This window comes from Orycteropus afer, unplaced genomic scaffold (assembly GCF_000298275.1).
Source record: "Orycteropus afer afer isolate SDZICR_OR568_19922 unplaced genomic scaffold, OryAfe1.0 scaffold00141, whole genome shotgun sequence".
Lineage (NCBI taxonomy): Eukaryota > Metazoa > Chordata > Mammalia > Tubulidentata > Orycteropodidae > Orycteropus > Orycteropus afer.
Window position 1 is genome coordinate 4,194,150 of NW_006921728.1, and position 23,673 is coordinate 4,217,822.

The 23,673-nt window shown below is 38.2% G+C and overlaps 1 protein-coding gene across 1 annotated transcript in view; it reads left to right on the forward strand.

The window, feature by feature from the left end:
• Positions 1–23,673, forward strand: part of DTNA (dystrobrevin alpha) — a 141,567-nt gene that overhangs the window by 47,358 nt on the left and 70,536 nt on the right. Inside the window, exons 3-4 of the mRNA XM_007945637.2 lie at positions 3,999–4,212; positions 22,952–23,037. Of these exons, the coding sequence (XP_007943828.1) occupies positions 3,999–4,212; positions 22,952–23,037 (300 nt within the window). The remainder of the gene's footprint in view (positions 1–3,998; positions 4,213–22,951; positions 23,038–23,673) is intronic.

A 23,673-nucleotide genomic window follows, 5' to 3' on the forward strand; every position in this document is an offset into this window, starting at 1 on the left:
TTAGGACTAGATCCAGAAGATTTAGGGATCAAACATGGAATAATTATAAGAATCGCAGTTATTTCTGTCAAGAATAAATACAAACAAACAAATTCAACTTCTAGATCACTTTACCCTGGGGAGTCTTGGTACCTAAATTGAAAAACTTGATGTATTTCATTAAGAAATACTAATAATTTCTTTGTCAGAGTTTAATACTTTCAATATACAGATAAGGTGGCAATTTGGAATCACTCAAATCTGAATTTATCCAAATATAAATATTTAGGTATTTCAGTTGGAAAGCAATTTGTATCCATCTGCCCCTAGCTAAAGTGCACCTGTAAATTTTTCTTTTGACATGACATGCATTATTCATTTGTTCGTGTACCATTTGTTGTCAAAAAGTCCCAAGTACTATCACTTGCGACTTCATGCATTTTCCCATGTAGGTGATACCATCTCCATTATAGATAAGGAAAATGTTGACTTCACATCTCAGAGTATAAGAGGTCATACACTTGTTAGTAGAAGAGCCAGATTTTGAACTTAGAGCTCTGAACTCCATGTCCAGTCTTCCTTTAAGTCAGCACAGGTTTATTTCCTTCATAACATAAAACATTTTATTTTAAAATAATTATTAAAAGTAACAGCAAAACTTTCAAATAAAAGACCCAGTGAATGTTTTATATAGCCTACTTTTAGTTTAGGTATTTGTGTAACCCATTTATTTCTTAGGTCTGAAAATGCATATAGTATTACTAATGAGAACGAGACTTTGCAGTTTGGGTTTTCTTTCTGCCTAATTTGGAAATAAGAGGGTGGTTTGGTCCCATTGTCTGAGAACCTGTACTCAAACTGGTAACCACTGACAACCACTCAGAAAGGGATCAAAATTGTAGGTCCTGGATAAAATGGGAGAAAAATGTGAAACAAAACTCAAAATAATTAAAAAAAAAAAAAAAAACAGGTTTACTGGCATGATAGAGACAGGAGAAACCCCCGAGACTATGGCCCCTAGTCACCCTTCTGGCCTGGGATTGAACTCACTCCCATGGCTTACCTTCCAGCCAAACAGTAGGTAGGCCTACAAGGTTAGCAATTATACCAAGGAAGTAACACTCCTTAGAACAAACAATGATGAGAGATCAGAGGGCAGCATTTGCACAGGGAGATAGCTCAGAGGAGAGGAACGCATAGGAAAGGACACAGGAAAAGCAGCCACAGGGGGGAAGTGGCAAGAGAGCTGTTACATTGTGGGGATTGCAATCAATGTCATGAAACAAAATGTGTATCAATTGTTGAATGGAAAACGACTTTGCTCTGTAAACCTTCATCCAAATCACAACTGGAAAAAAAAAAAAAAAAAAACTTGGCTAGGAGAAGAGAAACTAACATAAAATACTTTGTTGTTTTAATGATGGGTCTTAGAGAAGGAATTGGTGATAAAATTCTCCTATACTAAAAGTGATAAAATCACAGAATCTGCTTAGAGAGACATTTAAAAGGAAGTGAGAGAGGCGCCAAGAAAACACATAATCATAATGTTTCATGCCAGGTACACACAGTAAGAACCTAATAGATGTTAATTTCATTATTTAAGTACAGTGTCAGAAGTGAGCAAAGAAATGGAAAAAAAAAAAAAAACCCTCATTCCTGTCGAGTCGGATCAGACTCATAGCAACCCCTCCTTGGGTTTCCAAGGCAGTATCACTACAGAAGTAGGTTGCCCAACCCTCCTTCTGAGTAGATGGCGGGTTTGAACCACCAGCCTTCTGGCTAGCAGTCAAATGCCTTAGGCACTACACCACCAGAGCTCCTAAGCAAAGAAGTAGGAGATGAAAACTAAGTAGTTGTTAATGAAAAAGTATACACAGAGTGTGCATTTCTTAAGAACTGAAATATACATATATATTTTGTTGAGAAAAAATAAAATACTTCTTTGAAAACACTAACATGTAAAGAAAAGTGTACCTAAATTTTGCCAAGAATGTCTAGGAGCTAGAATTGTCAAGAGACCTGCTGATGGAAATGAAAAATGATACAACTACTTTGGGAAAAATTCTGGAAATTTCTTTCAGAATTAATCATATACCTACCATACAACTAAGCCACTTCATTTCTATGTATTTACCAAGAGAAGCAAAAAAAAAATATATATATATATATATATATATGTCTATCAAAAGACTTGTACATGAGTGTTAATAGCAGCTTTATTCATAATAACCAAAAATTGGAATGACTCAAATGTCCATCAACAGGTGAGTGGGTAGACAAATTATGATATATCCAATAATGATGAAGATCAAAGACTACAGTGTTCAGTATGGATTACATCATAACATAAAGAAAACAAAAATCCTTGCAACCAGACCAGTAAGCAACATCATAGTAAATGGAGAAAAGACTTAAGTTGTCAAGGATTTTATTTTGCTTGGATCGACAATCAACATCCATGGAAGCAGCAGTCAAGAATTCAAACAACATATTGTTTTAGGCAAATCTGCTGCAAAAGACCTCTTTAAAGTTCTAAAACACAAATATGTCACTTTAAGGACTAAGGTGTGCCTAACCCAAGCCTTGTTGTTTCAGTTGCCTTAAATGTATGGGAAAGCTGACAGTGAATAAGAAAGACCAAAGAAGAATTGATGCCTTTGAATTATGGTGTTGGCTGAGACTATTGAACATACCATGGACTGCCGGAAGAACAGACAAATTTGTCTCGGCAGAAGTACCATCAGAATGCTCCTTAGAAGCGAGGATGGTGAGACCTTGTCTCACGTACTTTGAACATATTATCAGGATTCTTCCAGTGCCTGGAGAAGGACATCATGCTCAGTAAAGCAGAGAGGAAGACCCTTAGCAGAACTGACACACTGGTTGCAACAATGGGACCAAGCATAGCAAAGATTGTGAGGACGGCACAGGACCAGGCAGTGTTTCGTTCTGTTGTGCACAGTGTCACAATGAGTCAGAACCGACTCAACGGCATCTAACAACAACATTGCTACATGCAACAGCAGGAGTGTCTTTAATGTAATATAATATTTATAGTTTACAAAAGAATCCAGACAGAAATAATACATACTGTTTGATTCCAATTATACAAAATTATATCAATTAGTGACAGAAAGCATATCAGTGGTTGCCTGGCTCTGAGGTGAAATGGGTTACAAAGAAGGGGTAATGAATATATTCATTATCTTGATTGTGGTTATGATTTCTGAGATGTCATAAGAAGACCCCAGGGCAAACAGAAGAGAAATAAAAATAGATATCTTAACTATCCTAGTGAAAGTACTCATGACTTAACTTAAATGAGCTGGCCAATAACGCTGCCAACCAACTTCTTGTTCTTGACCAGGTTTGTTAGATGATCTGTGACTTAGTTCTGCTGCTGTGCAGTGTATATATCTTTTCCTTTTCCCCTGTCTTCCTGCCGTCCTTTACTTTTCCTTTATTTTTTTTATTCTAACCTCATACTACTAAAAATAGATACAAATAAATAAAGCCATTTTAAATACTCAAATGTAGTTATTATATTCTTTCAAACATTCTTTTAAACACGTTCTTCTTTTCATTTTGAAGGTTCAATAGTGTAAAGTTCAGTAGTATGTAATAGGATATGCCATTGGAATGCTGTTGGAAATGCTGATTGGAATGCCAGTTTTGCCATTGACTGGTCTTGTACTGTACGATTGTCAGTTAACTTCTGTGATCCTCAGATTCCTTACCTGAAACATGGAGATAGAAATTGTACTTCAAGGGTCAATATGAAGATTAGAAATAATTATCTATTTGATGTGCAGTAAATCATTTGCTTGCTACTATATACTGACATTGAATCTTTGAAATCACTATGTACATTAACTTATGTCAGCCCCCAGTAACAGCTGAACACATACCCAAGCTGTGAAGAGCTTAGAAAGCCAGGATATTTGATACATATAAAGTAATGAATTTACCTTTCCATGCACTTTGGACTGACGTGCTAACTCTGCTTTAATTGTGTGTAGTGCACCTGGTGGACATTTGGAACGTCATAGAAGCCTTGCGGGAAAACGCTCTGAACAACCTGGACCCAAACATAGAGCTCAATGTGGCCCGCTTGGAGGCTGTGCTCTCCACAATTTTTTACCAGCTCAACAAACGGATGCCAACCACTCACCAAATCCACGTGGAGCAGTCCATCAGCCTCCTGCTTAACTTCCTGCTTGCAGCCTTTGATCCGTAAGCTCCCTCTGAATGTCTATTACTTTCTAGGTATCTGGCCTCTCCTTCTTGTACTTGATCTTTTTTCCCAAATAATTCTCTAGAGTAAGCAACTATCTCTTTATTCTTGATCGGATGTTTATGCCAATAAAGACTCCATGTCTTTAAAATAAATTTTAGGCACAGTGAAAAATACTAGAGAACAAAATAGTGCCACAGGAATTTGAAGACAATTGTATTTTATATGCTGACCTTTATTTAACTCATCCCATATTTCCTAGAAGCTATGGATGCTTGAAGTATTGCATGATGGCATGCCTGTGGAGTGATTTAATGAAGCATGGAGTGGGAGGCTGTTTTTAACTCTCTTCTTTGCAAATTATCTCAGGCAGTGTTTCTTAACATTTCATAACAAGACTCTAGAGCAAACAAGGAAGGAATTGAAAAGGGCTTGCTAGTGAAAGTAACCATGACTTGCATTAAATGGACTGGTCAATAATGTGACAGTGTCCACACATCACCTTTGAAACTCAGCCTCATTATCTTATAATTTTCCCCAATAGAATCTGAGAGTTTCAGAGCAGGCAAAGATCTTAAAGACTGTTCATCCAAATCTCTCATTTTATAGATGAGGTAACTGAAACACAAAGAGATTGTCACTTACCCAATCTCATGCAGTATGTTCATGGCACAGTGGGGACTTAAGTATCCAGCTAAGGCTTCTTTTCCAATGCATATGTGGCAGGCTTGTTAAATGTAAAAACTTCCCTGAATTATACTATCAACCTAAAATTTCAAATGGGCTTTTGTCAATAGCCCCTAGTCTGCATATAATATCAACATCGTCATTTTTACCACTTGGTTTGCATATTAAAAAAGAAAATAACTAACCTGACATTTCAACAATCTGATTTTAAGGCTCTCAGGAGATTTTGCTTATTCTCCCTGTCTGACCAATACATTGGAGTATTTTAACCCTGACGTTGGAGATTTTCCAGCCAGGCTAATTTTATTACACCATTCACTTTCAAAAGTCACCAGCTGTCACTTTGCAACGTGGAGTGGTAGCCGAATTGTTCTGCTCAGTTGTACCAGTGTATGTTATTGTTTCCCTGGTGTTCATATGTTGAGAAATGCTCAAATTGAAATAAATTATTTTAAAACAAGCAGTCCAGCTTGACAGATTCCTTGCTTAGTCTGTCAGACTTCAGAACTGGATGTATTGTTTTGGCCCAATCACTATGGCAGCCAGATGATGGTGCAGGTAGACAAGGTTGTGGTTCCACATGACAGGTGGCCGAGTGGAACCAGGCTGGGGAATTTCTATAATGGCATTTATATCCTGTGCCCTTGACAAAAGACTGCCAACTTTCAAGCATGCCACCAAAGTCTCCAGGGACTTACTATTTTGTTGATGTTGTTTGTGTAACAGTGGAAAATGTAAAAAGAGAACTGTAAATTCCTGCTTAATCCTAGGTTATTGCTAGAGTACAGACTCATAAGGAATCAAGGCCAAAGAGTAATTTGTACCTACTCCATAAATACAGAGACAGGACCAGATTAATAGTGAGGAAGAGAATGTTTTATGAAATATATGGGATTCAAACTAATAGAGTTAGATTTTTCATTTCATTTAGAAAACTTGGGAAAATGATTTCAAAACAAAGAAATAGGAAAAGTAGAAATAGAAGTGTCTGTAAACAATCACTCTTATGCAACTGAATCATTTCAGGGTTGATCAATGCTAAGCATAACGATTCAAGGTAAGGAGCAATTCACACAGACGTTCGGAAGAAATGTTTATTTGGTACCCATTCCTCTGGTAGATAGCAAGGCCCTTCATGTGTACTTTCAATAATCCTATTGTACTGATTTATAACCACATCTACATAGAGACCCCAAACTCCAGATATTTTTTTTCTGCTTTCTCTCCCTTGACACAGCAAATGTACATAGGTAATTTACTGGTACTAAAATTTTCCATCTGATGGCTTTTGAATTGAGATGTGAGATTTAAGCCATCACCTACTAACAGGAAGTGAAACTTAGAGGTGACTATATAGCAAGAGAAACTTAAGAAAAAAGTGAATTATTATTTCATTTCATATAACAGTAAACTTGTATTTTTCCAAATGAGATGCATTATAGATCCATTACAGATGTGATGTCACTCACTCCCCATCACATGACATGGCCCAAGTGTTTAAGAGAGCCTCAGTATTTTGACTGTCATAGAAGCACCTCATACAAATAGATCAAAGATATGTTATTGCTGTGACAGAATCATCAAAGTACTTAAGGGATTTTCTCCTGTTTATTTCCTATAAAAAGCAGAAAATACATAAAATGAAGATAAGAACCTAACTCTAAAGTGGTAATGTTGGAAGGAAGGAAAGAAGGGAAGGAGGGAGAGAAGGAGGGAGGAAGACAAGAAGAGAGGAAGAGAAGGATGGAGGAAGGAAAGAGACAGTATAGCAATTGAAGTCCATGAAGAACACTTGCAGCCAAAGAAATGTGATCATTTTGGGTAATGTTTTATAATTCATTAAACCCAGCCAGTTGAGTTCTACCAAGCAAATGGAAACCAGAAATGAGGATCAAAGCTCATTTCACTTGAATGTTTCCCTGGGAACCAGACTCACCTTCCCACAATCATAGTTCCCGAAACTGCAAACCCTTCTCACACACATACTCAAAAACAAACAAACAAACAAAAAACCTGGATCCAGTTCTCATATAGTCATGCTTACTGCAGACCATAGCAAGTTTCTGGTTTTAGGGTTGCTCTGCTCTTTGGCCAAGCCAGTCTCTTAGAAGATACAATGCATGTACGTAGGGTGATTTACAGAATGTTAACAGCTAGCATTTGACTCCTGTGACCTTCAACCATCAGAGCTATTTTATCAGTGAAGTGGCAATCTCTTGAGTCTCAAAGACTTTCACTCTTCCCAACTTTCCTTCTAAAAATAACTGAATCCTCAGGAGGGGTCCCCAATGAGTCATTTCCAATTAGATCCTAAACAGACACTTTTCTACTCCCAGCAGCAATCTTTTTTCAAGTGTCTAGGAGAATGGATAGGCATGCCTTGGAAGGATGGGAAAAGAGGTGTCAGAAGATGGGAGAAGGGGCTGAGAGAGAAGAAAACATACTGCTGAATTACCAGAGCTTTACACCAGTCTCTTCCTCTTTTCCCTTTCCTTCAACCACCCCCAAGAATTGGCTTGCCTCCTTACCATCTTTGCTGCCAGAAGCCTTCCACATAAGGCTGTCTCCTTCAGATTCTACTGACAAATTGGCAGTACCTTTTTCTCTCACCTCTTGTCCATATGCCAGTGAAAAAAATCTCTTTGAAGCTTTCTAAGGACTTTCACTGTTATTTTTTTCTTTTAGGAAACAGAGAGTAACTCAAAAGAAAAACAAATGGTGGAAAGTTGCAACATAAAAATAATTCTTAAGTCTATAATGTGTGGTATTTGAGAGGTAGGGTCACATACACTAATACCCTTCATTTCTCATTGCCAAGTTGATCACCCTTCTCCAGGTCCTGCTGTTCCTAACACATGATTCTGCCATGCTCCTATAATGCATATAAAACTCCAAACTCATTGCCATCGAGTTGGATCCAACTCCTAGCAACCCCTCCTTGGGTTTCCGAGGCAGTATCACTACGGAAGTAGATTGCCCAGTCTTCCTTCCCAGAAGTGGCTGGTGGGTTTGAACCACCAGCCTTCTGGTTGGCATTCAAATGCCTTAGGCACTATGCCACCAGGGCTCCTCCTATAAGGCATAGTTTACTGTTTATGTAACTGTCCCCCACAAGCCACTTTAGGGTAGGACTTTGTCTAATTCTTTGTTTGCACGGCACCTGAGACAATATCCAGCACATGGATGAAAGCATGCATGAACGAATGAAAATCAAAGGTTGATCCTTTTTGGCTCTTCTCACACTAATTACTTTTAATTATTTTCCTAAGATTCAAAAAACCAAACCAAACTCACTGCTGGGGAATCAGTTTTGATTCATAGCAACCCCCATTGGGTTTCTGAGGTGGTAAATCTTTACAGAAGTAGATGCCTTCCTTCTGCAGAGCAGCTGATGGGTTTGATCTGCCAACCTTCTGGTTAGCAGGTAGATGCCTTAGGCACTGTACCTCCAGAGCTCCTTTTATAGTGATTAAGTCTAGTTTAATCTTTTTCATATTCCCAGTGCTGGTGTGTACACAGGAGCTCTGGTGACCTAGTGCCTAAGACATTTGACTGCTAACCAGAAGGCTAGCGGTTCAAACTCACCAGCCACTCCTCGGAAGAAAGATTTGGCAATCTACTTCCGTAGTGATACTGCCTCGGAAACCCAAGGCCTGGAATTTCCTTTCTTAGGAGCTCTGGTACATAGTGCCTAAGGCACTTGACTGCTAACCAGAAGAATGGTGGTTCAAATCCACCAGCCACTCCTCAGAAGGAAGACGGGGCAATCTACTTCCGTAGTGATACTGCCTCAGAAACCCAAGGAGGGGTCGCTATGAGTCATGCCAGACTCAATGGCACATAACAACAACAACAATAGTGTGTACACATTTGCTCTGTCACCTAAATTCATATCCTCTATTTTTACTTTTGCTCCATAGAGAAGAAAACCCAAGTGTTTATGGTTACTAGTGTGGGTGATCCTATTTTCACAGAAGACGTCATTGCACTTCTCTTACTTTCCTCATACTTCTCTAGGAAATATTAACAAAAAAACTTTAGTCTCATTGACTTAATCTCCTTTCAACTCACTCGAATCTTCCTTCTTAACACAGTCGCTCATAAAGCAGATGATAAGACATGGCATTGTTTTTAGCAAATGTCATTGTCTATATACCCAGTCACCGAAAAATCATAGTGCAACAATGATAAATAATAAAAGATACAGTGATTTTTCTCACTGTCAGAGGGCAAGATACATACATAATGCCAGTTCTCTAAAGATAATGGAATGATTACGATAGCTAAGAAGTATGCAGCATTCACTATGTGTCAACAATCTGAGTGGTTTGGCACCATTATTAACACAATTTACCAAGTTGAGGAGCTGATGAAGTTGAAACACAGAGTGATTAAATAACTTGAAGGTCCTACAGGTTCAGAGCAGATGAAGTAAGTAAGGAAAAATCATTTTGATTCAGAAATCAGTTTAACTCCAGCTCAATTCACATTTTTTAAAAATCAGAATTTTACTTTATAATATCAGAATTAATGAACTTTGATTTCCTGACCTACCTAGCTCTTTACAAGATATTTATTATTTTACTCATATTCCTAACCTTTCCAGTGTGTGATATTTAGACATATTTGACAGACTGTATTTGAAAGAAATATTTGGATAGAAAAAATTTACATTGTAGCATTAGAGTCAGTTTTATGACAGCTACTCAGAACTCCAAATCCATCATATAATATCTTACATAGTGAATACAAAATGCTGGCATTTTCCTCTGTTTGACATATCCCACCTTGCTGGATCGTTAACTGCTGTTCGCACTGCTGAGCCCCTGACAATCTGAAAGGTACCATAGCACTATTTCAAATGCGTGGACATGAAATCATCTTGGCACACTGCCAAAATCCTTCTGCGTTTTGAATTTTGAAAATGATTGTGATATTTAATGCAAGATGTACTACAAGGTACAGAGTCGTTTCTTTGTGTGCTAATGAAATGTACTGTTTGCTTTGGAGGCTATGTGGATGTGTGAAAGCAAAGGAAAGGGAGAAAGTTATATAAAACCAAATGTTCTTCCCTTTTATTTTTATTACCTATGTAGCTAAGGCTAGATATTGAAAACAGTGTTTACTAGGCTTGGTGGTTTTTTCCTAGCAGTTCTTAAATTCAAGATGTTCATAGAACATTCTCGTCTAGTAACTAAAATTTTGTTGTAGTGGAAAATGCTTTGTTCAGAATTCCTACATATTACTAAAATGGAATCACTTCCAAAAGAATTTTCATAATTTAGGTAAATTGAACATCTTTAGTGCCTCTCATCTTTCTGTGAGACTTGTACTTTGGGTGAGTAGTGGATGGAAATTCACTGGGGGAGAAAGCGAGAAGAATGGATACAAGATACAATCTCAAACACAGTTAATCAAAAAATTATAATAATGAATTTCCTATTAATAAGATTATGAACTGCTCTGTTAGTATTTTTCACATACCACTAAGGGTCAAACCCATGTAGTCTTAAAGTGCATGTTTACACCAGCCAATTCCATCAATGCAAACAACTGATTTAGATACCTGATAGCTTCTAGTGACTTCCTGTTTTGGTGAAGGGTTGAAAGTGGATTCTGTATATTATGTATTTGAGAAATGATATATAAGCAAATACATGATTCTTTTCTGCACACACACACACACACACACAAAATGAGCCTTATGCTGCCTGGGGTGATAATCTGGCCTTGGAATGTGTTGGGTGCTTTGGTTAGCACAAACTGCTATGGAAGACAGTAGGAGACACTGCTTGTTGGGCACCTCGGATGTGCTAGGAACTCTACAGATGCTTATTGTAATCTTCTGTCCTTTTCAAAACAACCCAGCAAGTCAAATATGTTGATTGTGAATCTGAAGCTCAGGGAAAAAAATAAGAAATTTGCCTGAGGTCACTCTCACATATCCATATAGCCTCAACTACTAAATGGTATAAACTGACTTGTACCTCTGCTCTGCTTGCCTCCGAAGCCTGCTTCATTCCACTACACCACCGTGTTCTGAAAGCAAAGTTACTGCCATTGAGTCGATTCAACTCAAGGCGATGCCTTTCCAAGGCTGCAAATCTTATGAAAGTGAACAGTCTCAGCAGACTGCCTTATCTTTTTTCCACAGAGCAGCTGGTGGGTTTGAACTGCTGACCTCTTTCATTAGCAGCCAAATGCCTTAACAACTAAGCCACCAGTGTTCCTACCACAGTGTTTATAACTCAATTTATTAATTTATTCCTGTTCCAAGGCACACAGTAACAACACAAGTAGTCCTTGATTTTATGATGGAGTTCTGTTCCCACAGCTATCATTTTGACTGTTAACCAGAAGACTGGTGGTTCAAACCCACCAGCCACTCCTTGGAAGAAAGGTTGGGCAATCTACTTCCGTAGAGATACTGCCTCAGAAACCCAAGGAGGGGTAGCTATGAGTCGGGACCAACTCGACAGCAGTGAGTGTGACATAAGTCAAATACCTCATCCTTTCTTTTTTTTTAGTTTTCATTATTATTGCTTTTTATTAGTAGTATTTTTATAAATCTGATATTTATTTGTCTTTGGGGGTTGGAAACATTGCCTTTAAACATACAGAAATATTTTAACTTAATTATTTAAACAAATAAACAACAGAAATATTTTAACATTGTATGTAGTACACATTACTAATGTTAAGTATAAAACTAAAAGGACAGTCATAAATGTGGTTCATCATAACTCAAATATGTCATAAGCCTATCTATGTTTAAAAAGGAATTTGGTACAATTAATGCCTGTCCCTTTGTGCCTTACTTACTGATTACCCTTAGCATTCAGACAACTTGCCATGGAGTCAGGGCCCACTCATGGGGACCTCATGTGTCTCAGGGTAGAAGTGTGCTCCATTGGGTTTTCAAGAGCTTATTTTTCAAAGTAGATTGCCAGCCTTTTCTTCCAAGACACCTCTGAGTCAGCTTGAACTACTAACCTTTCAGTTGGTATGTTAACCATTTACACCACCCAGGGACTCCACCCTGAGCATTTTTGTAGTTGTACATCATCAAATGGGAGCTCTGGTGGCATAGTGCCTAAGGCATTTGACTGCTAACCAGAAGGCTGGCAGTTCAAACCTACCAGCCACTCCTCGGAAGGAAGACTGGGCAATCTACTTCCGCAGAGATACTGCCTCAGAAACCCAAGGAAGGGTCACTTCCACTCATAGCAGTCCTATGTGACAGAGTAGAATAGCACCCATAGAGTTTTCTGGGCTATAATCTCTCAGGAAGCAGATCTGCAGGCCTTTTTTCCTACAGAGCAACTGGTGGGTTCAAATCACTGACTTTTGGTTAGCAGCTAAGTGCTTTAACCATTGTGCCATCCTTAACATTAATCCCTGCTATTAACGTTACAAGGATAATACTTGTAAATCTCTGATAGAATTACAAGAATAGGTAAGCTAGTTACCTATTCATATAACATACTAGTTATGTTCCTGTTACACATAAAGAAAGAGTGATTTTGTGCAATGTACCAAGGTACACAGTTCTCCAAACTTCACAAGTCTTCACTCCCTTTAGCCAGGGGGGAGAAAACGTCTCAATAGTACTGGCCCTTTCCGCTCAAGAAGAGCTCTTGGCAACCTCACCTGGCCCAGTGCTATGAGGACGATTCTTTCTGAAATGTTTTGCTAACTCTGTGGTGACCCCACAGAGATGCCAGGGGTAAATAAGGGGTCACTTTTTGTTCATAAGTTGACTGCACTATCCTAAAAACAAGTGAAGTTATGTATATAATCACTTCTAAAGTCAATGCATCACATAAACTGCACACTCTAATACCAAGGACCTAAAATCATTCACTAATTTTCTCAATATAAATATTAAAATACTAAAACAGAAAGTTCCTTTTCACTTCTGCATTCATTGATTTAACAAACATATTAAAAGCTTGCTATGTGCTAGGTGCTGTGATAGATTGGGGATAAAAGATGAATAAGATGAGGTCCTTGCCTTTTGTAATAACATGTTGTAATAAAATTAACTGGTTTTGGCCCTTTGTCTCCAATAGACCATGAACAAATGAAGAGTAGGAGGCACATCTTATTCACCTTTGTATCCTGAACCTCTGGGATAATGTCGATAAATATTTTGAGCAACTCAATGAGTGAATGGTCCACATGAATAAATAATTCCAGATAAAGAAACAAGGCAAGTGTGGAAGCACAGGAGAGGAAGGAATTCTGTTAAATACGCCGGCAGATTGTGTGAGAAAGAGTTGTGCATTTGCTTATAAAATGCTTACCAAAAATAGTTTGTAAAATATGTTGGTGAAAGAAGAGCTTCTGGTTTTAATATCCCTAAAACGTTGTTGCTGTTAGGTGCCATCAAGTCACCTCTGACTCATAGTAACCTCATGTACAACAGAATGAGACACTGCCCAGGCCTGTGTCAGCCTCACAATCTTTGCTATGTCCTTCTCCAGGGAACGGTCCCATCTGACAACATGACCAAAGTAGGTGAGATGAAATCTGGCCGTTCTTACTTCAAGGAGCATTCAGTTGTACTTCTTCGAGACAGACTTTTTCATTCTTTTGGCAGTAAATGGTATTTTCGATATTCTTCGCCAACACTGTAATTCAGATCCATCAATTCTTCTGTGTTCTTCCTTATTCTCTGTTCAGCTTTCTCATGTATGAGGCTACTGAAAATACTATGGCTTTGAGGACACTTTAGTCCTCAAAGTGACATCTTTGCTATTTAATACTTTAAAGAGGTCTATTGCAACAAATTTGCCCTTTGTAATGTTGTTTGATTTGTGTATGTGTGTGTGTGTGTGTGTGTGTGCGCGCTTTGGGAGCAAATTTACAAAGCAAACTTGTTTTACATTCAACAGTTCATGTACATCTGATTTCATGGCCCCAGTTACCGTCCCCAACCATAAAAAGCTCTTCTCTTCTCTCTTCTCTTTGACTACGCCCTCCTTGCACCCTCTTTGACTATGCACTCCTGTCTGTCCAGCTTTCCCTCTTTGTGAATTTTACCCTGCTGGTGTCTCATGAGTGATTGATCCAAGGGGTGTATCTCCCTAGAGTAGGTGAGTGCATCACCTGGGGTAGGTGTTCTACTGTTGGGCTGAGAGCCAATCCATGTAAGATGAGTTCATTTCTAAGCTCAAAGGGCAATCTGGGGCCATAGTCTCACGGGTTCCAACAGTCTCTTTCCAACCAGAAATTCTAGTCATTTTTGTGTTTTTGAATTTTTTTCCACATTTTTCTTCCTACTCTATCCAGGATCTCCAGTTTTGATCCCCTTCAGACTGATTGGCAGTGGTAGCTGAGCACCATCTAGTTCTTTTAGTGTCAGGGTCATAGAGGCTGAGGTCCTCATGGTCCATCTTATCTTTGCACTAATTGTTTCCAGATGACTGATTTTCTTCAGTCTTCTTTGCTCCAGATGAGAAGAGACCAGTAGTTGCATCTTGAAATCTTTTTCTTAAAAAAGAAAGTAGGTTGTAGTACAAAATTTTTGTGTACTATGTTGTGCCAACTGAGCATGATGTCCCCCAAGACCATGGTCCCAAGTCCCGAGGCCCTATTTTTTGATTTTTTGACTGCTGCTTCCATGGGCATTGATTGTAGATCCAAGTAAAATGAACTCCTTGACAACTTCAGTATTTCCTCCATTTATCATGATGTTGCTTATCAGTCCAGTTGTGAGGATTTTTGTTTACTTTATGTTGTGGTGTAATCCATACTGAAGGTCATAGTCTTTGCTCTTCATCAGTAAATGCTTCAAGTCCTCTTCACTTTAAGCAACCACGGTTGTGTTATCTGCATATTGCAGATTGTTGATGAGTCTTCCTCCAATCCTGACACCATGTCCTCTTCATACAGTCCAGCTTCTTGAATTATTTCCTCAGCATACAGATTGAATAAGTATGGTGAAAGGATACAGCCCTGACTGTGGTAGTTAAGGTTATGTGTCAAGTTGGCTGGGCCAGGTTTTGAGTGGATTGTTAGCCGGTTGCAGTTATTCCCCATGATAAGACTGGCAATCAACTCCATGGTGGAATCTACTGCAGCAGCTGAATAGTTGCATTAGGATGTGGTCTGTTTCCAGTGTATAAGGAGAAGCTTTTGGAATGGTTTGCAGCTTTTTGGCATATTTGAACCTGGCATTTAGCTGAGTTGTCGTTCAGCAGCTTGCCATGTTGTCTGCCAATCTTGGGACTCTTAATGGACATGAATCAGTGGCCTCGCATGTAGTTTGGTTATATTAGGACTGTGCCTTTTTGCTTGTCAGCCTTGGATTTGTCAGCCTTAGCAGCCAGCAGCTGCCTGACTGAAGTAAGCCTCCAGCTTCAGTGTGCCAGGAGCAAAAGGCAGAGCTAAAACCCAAGGTTGACGGGCTTTTACCCAGCCCCTAGAGCCTTGCAATTTGAACTTGATCTTCTAGCCTCCAAAACTGTAAGGGAATAAAACTCCTGTTTGTTAAACCTCTCCATTTGTGATATTTTATGTTAGAGCAACACAAAGTAGCCAAAACACTAATGCACATTTTTCCTGACTTTAAACCATGCAGAATTCCATTGTTCTGTTTGAACAACAGCCTCCTGGTCTATGTCCAGATTCCTCATGAACACAATGAAGTGTTCTGGAATTTCTATTTTTTGCAAAGTTATTCATAATTTGTTATGATCCACACAGTCAAATGCCCTTGCATAGTCAATAAAACACAGATAAATTTCTGGTATTCTTTGCTTTCAGCCAGTATCCAGCTGACATCATCAATGATATCCCTCATTCCAAGTCCTCTTCTGAATCCAACTTTAATTTCTGGCAGTTCCCTCTCAATATACTGCTGCAATAATTTTTTAATTATCTTCAGCAAAAGTTTACTTGTGCATGATATTAATCAAATTGTTCAATAATTTCCACATTCTGTTGGATCACTACTCTTTGGAATGGGAACAATAATGGATCTCTTCCAATCAGATGGGGAGTAGTTGTCTTCCAAATTTCTTGGCATAATTGAGGGAGTGCCTCCAGCACTGCATCTGTTTGTTGAAACATCTCAATGGGTATTCCATCAGTTCCTGGAGCCCTGTTTTTTCCCTAATTCCCTCAGTGGCACTTGGACTTCTTCCTTTAGTACCATCAGTTCTTGATTATATGCTACCTCCTGAAATTGTTGAACAATGACCAATTCTTTTTGGTGCAATGACTCTGTGTATTCCTTCCATCTTCTTTTGATGCTTCCCACATCATTCAGTATTTTGTCCATAGAATATTTCAACATTGCAAGTGAACACTCCTAAAACTCCTAAGATAGAAAAATAAATTCTCCTTCCTGTTCAAGAAAGCATCAGTGAAAACTCAAATCTCACTTTACAAGACTAGAAATTTCTCATGAAACTCTGTAACTTCAAACAGGAGACTCCTGGCAATTTGGAGAGAATCCACATTCTTTTATGTTTAGCCTACCATCCCAGACCTATCAATGTCTATTTGTTGTTTCTCCTTTTCGAAAGCAGATTTATCCCTTCCATCCAACCTTTTCCTAAGAATAAGATCTTCTTAGTTGGGATTAAAAAAAAAAAAAAAATCAATTAAGGCTATGGAAAACCCAGCCCAGAGTAAAGCAGTTACTCTCTTTTTATGATTATTAGTCAAACACTGAAGTAATCTGTGCTTTTAAGACAGACATTCAACAACCAAGGAGTTACTATTTCCTGTTTCCATTTTCCATTAGTTGCCCCCTAGGAAAATGTGAAAATGTTCAGACTGAGAAAACAAAGTATAACAGGGAAATAAAAGATTTAAGGAAACATTTATTTATGAAGCAATTTTCCCCTTAGCTAATTTGTTTGTATTAACCTGGTTCTCCTAAGTAACACCCAGTTGGATATTAAATACTAAAATAATAAATTAATTGGGCATTTTTTGACCTCAAGCTAGAACAGAGAAAGCTTGAATAGGCAAAGGCATTCAGGATAATTTGCTTAAAAATAGGATATATCTCATTATCCATCTTTTATCTTAAGACGTGGAGCAGAAAGATGAATATTGGCAGTCCTGGGTTAAGAATGAGATCTTCTCCTAACTTATCTTTAAGAATGTATAAGTCAAAACAAGTAAACAATTCTTATTTAGCCATTAGTGCAAGAAAAAGCTGGAAGCCTTTTCAATGATTCAAAATCTGCGTGTGCAAGAAGTGAAGATGATAGTGATGAAGAATTTGTTGTGAATAGGGGTTGGTTCAAGGAGCTTTGGTGGTATAGTGAGTAAGACATTTGGCTGCTAACTAGAAGGTCAGTGGTTCAAACCCACCAGCCCACTCTGTGGTAGGAAGATGGGGCAATCTACTTCTGTAAAGATTTACAGCCTCAGAAATCCAACAGGAGTTGCTATGAGTTTGGTTTGTTTTTGTTTTTGAGTGGTTAGTTCAATTGTTTCAAAGTTAGGGTAAATTTACATAATATTAAAGGGGAAGCAGGAATTGTCCATAAATCAAATGCCTAAGTTGGACATTCCTAACCTGGGGTCAGTCTGTAGTGGGAAAAATGAGTAAAGTATGTTTTATGTATTAAAGTAATGTAATTATGTATTAAAAACAAAAACAAACAAACTCACTGCCATCTAGTCTATTCCAACTCATAGCAAACCCCATTGGTTTCCAAGGTGGTAAATCTTTACAGAAGTAGATTTTCCCATCTTCCTTCAGTGAAGTAGCTGGTGGGTTTAACAAAATTTATAATTTTATTTTTCAAACATTATTCTTTTAATAAAAAAATAATAGGCTGATAGAAATTTCTTTTTAAAGCTTTAATGAGCTTTTTACCCTGCCAAAGAACAAGCCACAATAGCTTTTTTAGTCTCAAAGAAATGATATGTGGCTATGTTGTTTAGTGCTGACTTCTAAGGCCCCTCCCATTCTTATTAGTTTGTGATTCTAACAAATACACCATGATGCACCCATTACTCTCAAACTCACTCTGGCTGTCTTCTGTATTTCTTGAAGTGTGGCAACCATAACTCCATGTGAAATTGAAGGTGTGCCATAGCTTTACAAAAAAGAGTATAGATTTTTTCCAGTTCTTTTCTTGGTATTGACACATTGGGAAGCTGTTGGGCTTGCAGTAGTAGATAATCTGTGTTCTTCATACCAAGTACACACTGCTGGGTCCACTTTTTAAACTATGCTGGCAGCCAACATTCCATATGTGTGGTTTTGCTATTTTACTCCAAAAGGCTTTGCTATAAACATACTCAGTTTGGAACAATGTACTGTTTTCCTGTTCATTTGCATAAGACTCTTGAGACCTTCCTGTTATCCATCCTCATCAACTTGTCTTTCCACTTCCTAAGCACTTAAGAGATTTCATTGACTGCACATAAATCAGACCGGTCCTGACTAACACCAGTTTCAGAAGGACAGAGCTCTTACATTTCTTCTTCTTCTTCTTCTTTTTATTGTGCTTTACGTGCAAGTTTACAGAGCAGAGTTTGTTTTGCATTCAGCATCACATGTACATTTAGTTTCACTCCCCATTTACCATCCCCAACCCTAACCCAGTCTCCTCCCCTCCCTGCCCAGTAACAACCCTTCCACCCCCTATGACCCCCATAGTTATGCACTCCTGTGTGTCCTGCATTTCCTCCGTGTGAATGTTGCCCTCTGGTGCCCCGTGGTCCATTGCTCCAAGGGATGCATCTCCGTAGAGTATGTGGGTGCGTCACCCTGGGTTGAGTGGTCTGCGTGCACATCTTGTTTACTATTGGGCTGAGAACTAGCCCTGGAAGTGAGTTTTATTCCAGGCCCAGAATGTATCCCAGGGCCATAGTATTGGGGGTCTCACCAGACTCCATCCAACCAGTAATTCTGGTCATTATTGCATTTTTGGATTTTGTTCCACGTTTTTCCTCCCACTCCATCCAGGATCTCCAGATATGATCCTTTCCTGAGTGGTTGGCATTGGTAGCCGGGCACCATCTAGTTCTTCTGGTTCTTACATTTCTTCTTGTGGGGTATACTAACTGACTTCTCCCTACTCCTTGCTCTCTGTGTCTATCCCAGTTCTTTTTTCACAATAAAGTAGGGACCTTGATCCCAAGGTGACTTTGTTTCAGTAATGGCCTTATGTACAGAATCTTGTCAAAGACCTTTAGAAAATTTTTCACTTCCTCCCTCTTTTTCTCCTTCCTCTTCTCTCTACTGAAATATCCTGGGGAGGGGGGAATCATTTGGATTTGGATTTAAGTGTTTGGTACCCCCATCTTACAGTGTAGAGTCAGTCATTTCTTTTTACCCCTTAAACATTGATGCAATGCCTGAGATGAACAAGGTCTGAACTACCCAGTATTAGTGAGCTTAAAAAAAAAAAAAAAACTTACCATGGAGTTGACTCCAACTCATGGTGACCTCATGTGTATCAGAGTAAAATTGTGCTCCATTGGTGAGTTTATCACAATCTAAGTCCCTGCATACCCCTTGAATCCTTCTTTGGGACAGAGGTCACATTTGCAATCTGGCAGAGTAGTTTGCATAACAATAGATTCCAGTGGTCTAATTTCACCCTTGAGTTCCTATAAAACTCACATTCACCTGCCCTCCACTGTGGTAATTTATCTAGATTTATTGTGTTAATTTGGCAGAATAGCTCTGATACAACCACTGCTTGATTTAAGATCATCAATCTTCCATTTCCAGGAACAATACAGGAACTGGAGATCCTACTGTCTTCTTCATTATGAGCTGAAGTTTAGAATCCACTTGTGTGCTATCACCATTTCATTTTTTGAAGTACTTTCTATTACAAAGTCATCTGTAGTTAACCCACTCCCTTGAATTAAATTGTTCTCTATGATTCATTGGAAGAAACTTATGCTACTCTTGAAGTTTTATATATAATACTCTTCAATTTCTTTACCTTTTGAAGACCAATTTAACTCTATATGATTCCTAATCTTCCAGACTTTTTGGACTTTCTTTTTCTCATTTTTGAATCATGTTTCAGATTAAGAAAAGAAGACGATTATTTTCTGAAATAAAATATTTGACATTTCCATATCAATGCAATTGGGAATGCAGAGACCATAGCTTATATAAAGTCATTACATGCTTATTATCATCTACCTAAGAACTCAGATGCTAACCAAAGATTAGAGGTTCAAGTCCACGTAAACCTACCTCAGAAGAAAGGCCTGGTGATATACTTCCAAAACATAAGCCATTGAAAACCCTGTGGACTGCAGTTCTCTGATACACACGGGGTTACCATGAGTTAGAGTTGGCTGACGGCAACTTGTTCATCTAAAATTAGTAAACAACTTAATGAGTAGAAATTCAAATCTTATCCATTCTAATTATCAATAATTATTTATTAATATTAGAAATATATTGATCACTAACTCTGTGTGAGACAAAGTGCTAGGCACTAGGGAGTCAAATAATTCAGAAGACTTAGTCTCTGCTCCCAAGATTCTCACAGTGTGAAGTAGAGTCACATTGCAGACATATAAACAAACACACCAAGGTCATTCACTGTTCTAGGTGCCACTTAATGAGTAGAAGGGAAGGGGATAGTGATTCCTGTGACAAGTAGGAGAAAAGTTGTTGTCAGAGCAAGGTGAATAACGATATTGAATTGAGTCTTGAAGTGGTGGGAGGGTGGGATCTGGGCATACCATGATGGGAAGAGCATATGCAGGAAGCATTAAACTGTATGACTATAGTGTAGGCTATAAAAACAGAAATGGTAGCAGAGGAGACTGGGGAAGAAAGCTATATATGATATGAGAAAGAGTTGAACTTTACTTGTGAGCAAAAGGAAGCAAAAGGGTTTTAAACAATGAAATAATGTAGTCACATTTTCTATATGAGTGTGCAAGCAGAGAGATCATTTAAGAGACTATAATAGTGTTAAAGTAAGACCTGACAGAAGCAATGGCAGTGGGAATGGAAAGAAGGGAATGGATTCCATATACAGTTAAGTATATTTCAGTCTCTCAAATATTTGTGCATGTTATTGTTAGTGGTGGTGGTGGTGTTAGGTGTTAGTATAAGTCAACTCTGACTCATACTGACCCTATGTGCAACAGAACAAAGCAGTACCCAGTCCTGCGCCTACCTCACAACTCATTGCAATGTTCAAGTCTATTATTGCAGCCACTATGTCAATCCATCTTATTGAGGGTCTTCTTCTATTTTTGCTGACCCTTTATTTTACCAAACATGATCTCCTTCTCCAGGGACTGGTCTCTCCTGACATGTCCAAAGTAAGGAGCATTCTGGCTGTACTTCTTCCAAGATGAGTTTGTTTTTTCTTCTGACAGTCCATGGAATATTTAATATTCTTTACCAACACCACAATTTAAGAACATCAATTCTTCTTCAGTTTTCCTTATTCATTGTACAGCTTTCACATACATATGAGGTCATAGAACATACCATGGCTTGGGTCGAGTACACCTTAGTCTTCAAAGTGACTTGAAAGAGATCTTGGGCAGCAGATAGTAGTAAATTGAGGGAGAGCAAGGAGTCAAGAGTGATCCACCAGTATACATTTTTGGGTAACTATGTACCTAGTAAGAAGCTCTGGTGGTGTAGTGGTTAAGGCATTTGGCTGTTAACCAGAAGGTCAGTGGTTCAAATCCACCAGCTGCCCCATGGAAGAAAGATAAGGCAGGCTGCTTCCATAAAGACTTGCAGCCTTGGAAACTCAATGAGGGTCTCTATGAGTCAGAAGTGACTTGATGACAGTGAGTTTTGAGTTTAAGGAACATATCATTTCTAACAACCAGCAAAGTGAACTGTCAGGGGAAGAACAGGTTAGTAGTAAGCCTGGTCTGAGTATTATCAAAGGGCTTTGAAAAGATGAGTTCCAGTTTGAGTAAACATGGCTTGATGTGGAGTATCTGAGTGGAGAGTTTGAATAATAATTACACTGGTCTGGAGCTTAGCCTAGAAACCTTAGTAGGAGAATACCTACCATAGAGTTCAAGCAATTTTGCATTCTGTCCAGCTGTGTTTCTGATCCTATGCTAAGAATGACAACAACAAGGATGAATAACAAATGACTCCCTCTCTGAAGTCTAGAATGGAACAAAGACAATTATATTATTCATTATATTTTTTTCTTCTCATATGACATCAAGTATATATGAATCCTATTCATATAAATGATGTACTTTATATAGTAAAGCTTTGTCAATACAGACTTGAAATACCCTTCAGCCACATCATTATTTAAAATAACTTCTATATAACAGCTATCAAAGAAATGAACTACTAGTATGACAGGCTTTTTGATTCCAAAGATACAAGAATAAACAATTTATTCCAGCTGGAGAGTCATTTAGCTGAAAGATACTTCTTATAGTATGCCTTTAAGTCACATTTTGTGAAGAACATGTTAGTTATACTTCCTAAATAAGTGATTTGGCAGCACTTGTGTAATTTAGGTAGAAGGATGACCATTCAAACAGAGTTTTTAGTGTTAAACCTTAAAAATACGAACTCTCTTTGAAACGTAACTATATTATGTAAGCACAGTTGGCTTTAGGGTAGGAAAAAATGTGTAATCACAATTCCCCACTGTTACCCTAACCTCAAATTCAGGAATTCTCTGACCAACATAATAGTAATATTTCTGAAGGCTTGCTTAAATAAATTATAGAGACTATGAAGTCACCCTGCACAAAACATATTTTATTTCCCAAACCAAAAATCATGTTGCTATCATTTTAATCCATAGTTCGCTATTGCACATTCCTCTGGCTATCAGTTTATGCTTTGAACAAGTGACACACATAAAGAATATCCCGAAGATTCTGTTGTCTCTTGAGAAAGGAAACACTGTACAGCTTCTTTTCCCCCAGAAATGTGTGTTGAATTGCATTCACAACATTTTTTTAAATGAATGTGTTTACATAATGCATGTAGCTACAGTGTCTTGTGGTTTCTACAGAATGGAAAAATGTCAAAATTTGTTATTGGAAGTATTCCAAATGCCTTTTTTTTTTTTTTTTTCTATTTTCATTAAACAGGGAAGGCCATGGTAAAATTTCAGTATTTGCTGTCAAAATGGCTTTAGCCACATTGTGTGGAGGGAAGATCATGGACAAATTGCGATGTAAGTTACTTGTACTTCTCTTTGCTTATCCCTCCCATGTACCACCTTGTCCTCTCCCCATTCCTACCATGTCCCCTTGCCCATCTGTATCTTTCCTCATTGTTTAAAAACAGTCTTCATCAATCTTTAGATTTTGTCACAGTAAATATTCATGAAATGTCTGTGTTCCTTCTAATTACAAGTTATAACCTATTGAGACCACCAACTAGACTGCTTCTGATACCAAAGTGAGACATTCATTCTTTCAAATTCATTGACTTTTCAGGCATAAGGCTATGTCATAAGACATCATCATATTGCACTAATAGATAAGTGGAAGGGACAGCAAAGCCCCACATAACCACACATCTTCACTTAGTTACAGAGACTCACTTTCACAGAATGGCCAGAGGAAATACAATCAGGATTCAGAGAAGGCTAAATGGAATATGTGATGGTTGATTTCTTTTCTTTTTAGTTAGCCTACAAGATATAGAGAATTGAAGATGTCAGAACCAATATCTTTAAATGGGGGGGAAAAAAAAAAAAGCTTCAGAGTAATCCAGGATCCGGGAGGTATTTCCTTCAGGATCAGGCTGGGAAGAGAAAGTTTTGCAAAGTTGTGTTAGACTGGGTTCTCTAGAGAAACAGAAACCA